Source organism: Charadrius vociferus, unplaced genomic scaffold, assembly GCF_000708025.1.
Source record: "Charadrius vociferus isolate BGI_N301 unplaced genomic scaffold, ASM70802v2 scaffold1077, whole genome shotgun sequence".
NCBI lineage: Eukaryota > Metazoa > Chordata > Aves > Charadriiformes > Charadriidae > Charadrius > Charadrius vociferus.
In genome coordinates this window covers 1,097,908-1,104,796 of record NW_009649168.1, presented here as the reverse complement: position 1 = coordinate 1,104,796, position 6,889 = coordinate 1,097,908, and the positions used below count along the sequence as shown (strand labels likewise).

General features: G+C 49.8%; 1 protein-coding gene across 1 annotated transcript in view; it reads right to left on the bottom strand.

The window, feature by feature from the left end:
• Nucleotides 1–5,943: 5,943 nt before the first annotated feature.
• Nucleotides 5,944–6,889, bottom strand: part of DCLRE1B (DNA cross-link repair 1B) — a 2,679-nt gene continuing 1,733 nt past the window's right edge. The window contains exon 2 of the mRNA XM_009888474.1: nt 5,944–6,858. Within this exon, the coding sequence (XP_009886776.1) occupies nt 5,944–6,858 (915 nt within the window). The remainder of the gene's footprint in view (nt 6,859–6,889) is intronic.

The window sequence follows — 6,889 nt, the reverse complement described above, 5'->3', positions numbered from 1 at the left end:
GTGAGGGAGAGGCCGGGACAGGCGGCCAGGCCGCCAAAGCGACAGGGCATCGCCCACTCGGAAACCCGTCTCTGGGGTGTTTTAATTCAGCCTCTTCAGAAACAAAACAATGTTGCCGAGACGGCCCTTGGTTTTCTGTCAAAAGCTTACGGTATTTTAAAACGTTCACAAATACACTTACCAAAATCTCAGAACCTTTCGCAGCTTCATATTTACTCTTACACGAACAGCTGTGAAACGAGTACGAACTTGCACCCTTTAACCAGCATAAAGACTCAAGGCTAGTAGTTTGCATCAGTAGGAAAAAAAGAACATGCACTAAAAATGTAATCAAAATACCTCGATCTCGCAATCCACAGTTTGCTACAGTTAGACTGTTACAGGCAGAGACGCAAATGAGGTGGAAGACGCAGACTGCACCAGCCCAGCAAAAGCCACCACACGTCATCGTCGCGGGCTTTCTGAGGTTGTTGGAAACCCAGTCCTGTAACTGGAACATTTCGCTAACGAGCCTCCACGATCCAGGGCTGAAGCAGTGATGCCGAATGGGCAAAAACTTGCCAGGGCATCCCTGAACATCGCAGCATGTTTAGTAACAACTGCCCTGAGAGTGTGACGGGTCTTGGTCCTCAGGGACAGAGCACGAGCTCTAGCACTAAGCGAAGAGTGCACCGATGAGGGGCGGTCCTACGTTCACCTTCTAAAAGTACGGAGTAGTATTTGCTACACATAAAAACATAAGGACAGAAGTATTACTCCACTGATCCTCCTGACACGCAGAAGGGAACCGGCCTCCGAGACGGCTGAAGGCAACACAAGCCCCAGGAAGGACTGTGCTGCTGGGACCCCCCCAGCATCCCCTCTGCCGCCAGCACTGTGCTGTCCCTGCAGAGCCACCGCCGTCCTCCCGGCCCCCACCACTTCCCCAGCTGAGGCCTCCGCCGGCCAGCACAATGCTCCACCTCGGACGGGTGGGAGAGTCACGCAGACCCAGGCGGACGCGGGAATGCACGCTGACAGCCTTCACCTTGGTGCTCGCTATTACACAAGTGCCTTTCTAAACCACCCTCAGGGCCACTGTCAGATCCCCCCAGGACAGAGGAAGCTTGCGATGTACCGAGCAGGTTTTCTGCTTTGTAGAAACTTAAGTGCAACATTATTTCCATGAGAGAGCGCTGGGCAACTGCAGCCATGATTCGGGGCACTAAATAACACTGCAACGCACAGTGAGACAACAAGCTGCCAGCGAAGTTTGAGTGGGACAGTATTGCTCTTCTGTCTAAAATCCTACAAGTAACTTGAGTGTGCATGTGCTTGATTCAAGAAATAACATTTTCCACTTTCTTCCTCCAGCAGAACACCATTCAGAAGCTCACCCCTTTGTGCTATCTGCTAAAGGAAGGTCTCGGTCCTGCGTGGAGGACTTGGGGGCTGTATTTCTCTTGGACTTATTTTCTTCAGGCTTAGCGTGAACTCCAAAGCAAGAATGTATGGAACACACTCCAGAGCCCCTTGAAACCCGAGGGAACCTGACATGGTCTGTGTCCTGGGCTCACCGTGGAGCTCATCTCTTACGGGACGGGGCAACTCGCCCCCCAGGCGATTCTGCAGCTCCTGCCTGTTGGGCCGAGGAGCACGGCTTCCCAGATGGCTCAAGTCCTACGCTCCAGCACTTACTGGTAGCGATGCCTGGAAAGCGAGCACAGGATCAGCCCCACGTGGTGCTCCATGCTGCCCGTCCGTCATGAGTGGAGCATACACACAAAGTGAAAATATTCTCATCTTCCCGGGTACCTGCTCAAAGTCCCAGACTCCCTGAGGCAGGGCCAAGAGCCTTGCTGTTGAGAAAAGTCCGTCCCGAACAGTTTACTGCACACTCAGGGCCGCTTGTGCCGAGGCTGGCATGTGGCCAAGTACAAAGTGACAGCAAGGAAAATTTAGGCACTGTAGCGACCTTAGCAAAAGAGCCCAAATTTAGCAGAAGGAATCGCAAATGCACACCGAATACCCATAGCCAGACAGCAGCTCATTTGAAGAAGGCACCTCACAGGATTATCCGTGTGACTCTACCTTTTCTACATGTTCTACTACTTTTTCAGAGGGCTCCACAAAAGAGCGCAAAGCTAGAGATTTTAGGCTTCAGATTAATTTGGAATAAGCCCAAAGCTAAAACACATCATACAGGAAATTATGTAAACACGTTGAATTAGTTTTCTTGGCGAAGAAGAAAAGATTTCTGCATTACACAAGTCTTTTTATCTAGAAAATAACAATAAGAACCTGCACTGCAGAAATGGACAGGAGCTCTGCAGCAGAGAAGTTGTCGTTAAGTGCTTTAGCCTTGCAGTACGGGAAGCAATTAGAAACGCGGCGGAGCAGGGTGCTCTAGGGTGTTCCCTACAAAGTTTCGTTACACGCTTGTTTGCCGTGGAGCGCACGAGCGAGGTAAGGTTTACCTCAGTCTCTTGGCAGCAACCTAAACTTAAAGCGTACTTTTGCTCCTCTCCGTGGCACAGGCAGGGTACCCTTCCATGGTTTTCTACTGTGTTTTAGAGAAGCTAGAGCCAACTAAATTGTTTCATAGTAGAGTGATTGGACTTTTGCAGGCAACTGTGTGGAAGGCGCTCAGCAGGCAGTCCTGCTCCCAGAACAAGCCTGCCCTGCCCTCATGACACCCCAGCATTTGCTGGCAGCTTGTTAAAACAGTGCTAAAAACTTGGCAAGAGGAACTCGGCTCGTTCGTAGCTCCTGTAAGGAGCTCTGTAAGGCCCTGGGTGAGTTGTTTCATCCCGCTGGGGCTTGGTTCCCAACTGTGGGACAGAGATAAGCAGCTCAAGCACGCTTTGCCTGTATAGATTTGGGAGGTCTTTGGTCTGAGCACCATTTTTTTTTTTTTTTCCTGCCAGGATAACTGCAAGTCTCTACACATGTGGCCCTTAGATACCGCACAGTCCAGCTAATCCTTGGCTACAGCTTCTCATTGTCACTGTTGTGAGCACAACACACCTGTGGCAGCAGTGTTGACAGAGCGGCTGAGCTGGAAGCAGCATGTTCAGACCCCGGTGTACCTGACGCTCCAGCTCTCGGCTGCACTAAGGCTCCCCTGTGAGCCAGGCTGGTGGCAGAAAAGGGGAGATGTTGGAGGCAAGCATGAGGGAGAAGGAGGCCTGTAAGAGGCCACCTATTTACTGCCAGGAAAGTTCAGGGGAAGCTGAAGGATTCTCAGAAACTTTAGAGCTCAGCAATACCATAGTGCCAGTTTTCCCCACAAGGCCATGTTTTGTTTTCCAAGATTTTATGATAACACACAAAAGTAGTATTTTAATGCCCAAGAGAGAGAGGAAATGTGTGGCACTAAAATGCCTCATGCACCTGCTGTGCTGAAGCAGGCTGACTGTTGGTCAAGTCTCTCCTGCTTCTACTGTCTTTTAAAACCATGCAGAGATTTTAGGTTTCCTCAGCTCTATATGATTCGGATCAATTCTTTCTGAGGTTGCAGGAATTACCTTTTAAGCTCTAATAACAGAAGCTGGCATTTTTTCTGCAGTTTTAAGCGTTCAGAAATGGGGTGCAGATCCCCAGCTTCTGAAGTCTCTGCAATTTTCACTTTTTGTGTCATCTATAGGTTAGAGTTGCCTCTGTAAAGAATTACTATTTACAACTCCATTTTGCCCAGAGGTTCACCAGGAGGTTCTCTACTTCATTTACTTGAATAAAGGATTGATAAGAATAAAAGAGGAAAGGCTGGGTGCCACAACACATCAGCAGTGAAATGCCTCAGATCTCCGAGGTGATTTGCAACATACCTAAATGGAGCAGTGACTCAGAAGGCAAGCATTCCTTCCGAGCAATGGGGAGGCTGCAGGGGAGAGCAGGACACGGAATCTGGGAGTTCAGGCAGTGCTTCACTCACTTGCCTGTCAAATGAGTCACCTAAATTTCAACAATATTTAAATAACAGCCTGCATCTCCAAGGCAGCCAGCAGCCGACCAAACACCACAAGCACAGTGCAATTATTTCCCAGGCAGTTTCAGATGTTACAAAAGATGCAGGTGTCTCTGCTCATGCTGACCTGGTGGAGCTCTGTGGTTGAGTTTTGATTAGCAAATAATCCATACAGAAACCTCCAAGACACAGGACCATACAGACCACAGCAAGAGGCCTGAGCTGCCCTCGCTACCGCTTCTGAAGTACGTTTCAGAGAACACTACTCCATCCCTTCCGACGTCCCCTTAGCAGTGGGCAGACACAATCACCAGGCAGTCCCAGCCGCAGGCACTGCTCACGCTACAGCAACAAAGGCTGCAGTGCCTGGGAAGGCACAGGGCTGGGAGTGAGGGCTCCTGTTTGCCAAACAGCTTTCCAAACACACCCACTCTGGCTGTCATCACGATGACTACTCAGGACAGCCTTGTTGTTAACCAGCGTGGCTGCTGCATCTGCAGGCATCTTTGCTTTCCACAAGCCCTAGCTTTACTGAAAGAGCAAACGCTTCCTTTTCTGCCTTGATTCAGGGAATTCAACCCATCTAGCTGACTGGTCTTGGAGACACCTTGTAGAACGCTACATTCAGAAGAGACTCTGATCGTGATCAACATCACAAAACATTTTGTGTTGAAAGTAATGAAAAGGAGGCTAGACAAAGCTGAGTAAAAAGCTGGTTTATTGCTCCAGGAAAGTGCCTAGTGACCGTTTCCAGTCTAGTGTTGCTGCCTTGACCCCATGGAGAGCCAACGCGTGATGCTGCTAGTGCGGTTTGGCACGGACAGCTCCAGTGTCTCCAGGCTCTGCAGTGGGTACCCGCTGGCTGGTCACATTACTGACACTTCCCCACCGTGCCAGCCTGCAGCTCCCTGCTGATGATCTGGAGCGGGAAAGTAGTGCCTCACCTCCACCGAGCAGAGCCAATTTTGCTGTTCAGCCCCAGTATTCCTTCCAAACAATGCTGCTAAGACTGAGCACTTTACACCACAAAGCAGATGTTTCATTATCTTCCATCCCATTTGCCATCCTGTGATAAGAACAGGCAGTGGGTGGAAAGGCAGTGCGCGAGCAGAACACGGGCAGTTACCACAAGTGCTTTGCAGTCAAGCAGAATTCAGACATGCAAACTTGAGTGCAGAGACTGCAGAGGATCCAGTAACCCATTCCAGAAGGTCCAGAACTCAAGAATCCAGACAATTTCTATTTTATCTATGCCCAGCCAGTAACTTGAAAAATGATTGACAATTAACATTAAGATAGTGCTTACAGGACAGCAGAACTGCATCCAGCTGCAGTTGGTTGGATACAAAAGCAGTGTTGTCTGGAGGTATTAGTAGATTAATAGATAGAAAATAGACTAATAGACTCAGAGGCACTTCGTTTTCTAGATTTCTTTAAGCATAAATTTTTAAATATACCTTAATATATAATATTTGTAATGCATCTTGGAATGAAGCGCTCATTGTCAATGAAGGATTACAGACAAATAGAAAGAAGAATCTTTGGGGCGCTCAGATTCCCCCTCCTTGCTTCTTTCATCACATACATCCCCATTAATTATTTCAGCTGCAGGCAGCGCACACCCTCTGCTGCTCAGCTTGAATCAACCTGGCAGTACCTTTTGTCACAAGGGATAGGCAAGTCACTGCAGAAAGTGCATACAAGGCACACACACAGCGGGGTCACACTGCCTGAGCATAGCGTGCAGACCCAACAGATGTGGGCAGAGATATAAACATAAATAAATTAAAAAAAAAACCCACAACAAAAAACTAATGCCTACAAATTGGTTATAGTTTCCTCCTTGTCTTCTAATAAGAGGTAAAGAAAGTAGAGCCCCATAGCTGAGTTCCTCTCTCCTGATAGGAACCTTGAGCACCAAGAACGGGATGCAGTAGTAAGACCTCTAGCATCACTGCTATGAACTGCATTGGCGTTGGCAAACGTCACACAATTTTTCAGGATTCTTTGCCCCTTCTGAAGAAATCTTCTACCAGCTTGTCAAATTTCTGTGAGGAATTCTGCTTTAGGACATTTAAGGGAGTGAGCAAATACTGCTCTGCAAATCCAGTTGCAAAGTGCTCATCAGAAACAGGTGCCCGGCAAACAGCGCTAGCTGCTCTCGCCACTCCTGGCTGTTCTCCACTCAGCTCTTCCTTCCCTTTCTCCTTGCCCGTGTGACAACAAGTGCAACTTTCTTTTGAGCAGACAGCTGACTCGCAGTAGTTCTGCTGAGGAACCTTAACGCCTGTGAACTCTTCAGATTTCTCAGTGTATTTCTCTGGGGACTCATAAACAACTCCTCGGGGCACAGAATGGTGGGCAGCTCTTTTCAAGAGACGTGTCGGTTCCTGCCCCTTCCTTTTGCTTTGCTGCTGTGCAGACTCTTGCACGGGCATTGGCATTTTGAGGTCAGGAAGTGCTTGGGGGGCAGAACTCAGGTATTCCTGAAAGTACGCCTGGCACATGCTGCCCCTCACGATTGGAATGACCGAGCAAGGCTTCAGCCACTTCACAAACTCGCACAGCTCTGAAAAGGATGAGTGATCCGAGTACGGAATGGGGTGGATATTGGGGTGGGTGACCTTTACGGGCCTGCCAGTAGGGAGGATGGCAATGGTAGGGTGCAGCATGTTCCAGCTGACAAGGGTGTCCCAGCGGATCTCAGCGACATCCACGGCACGGATCCAGCCGGCGCCCTCCTCGGTGGTGAAGACATCGGGCAGCTCCAGCAGCCGCATCTGCTCCAGGCGCCAGGGGCTCACCACCACCCAGGTGCTGATCTCCACGGCCAGGTCCACCAGCAGCGTCTCCTTCCCCAGGCTGTACACACCTGCGAGGAGAGCCACGAGCGGCGCAGTGGGGATGAGCCCCTGCCGAGGGGAGGGAGGGGAAGGCGGGGGC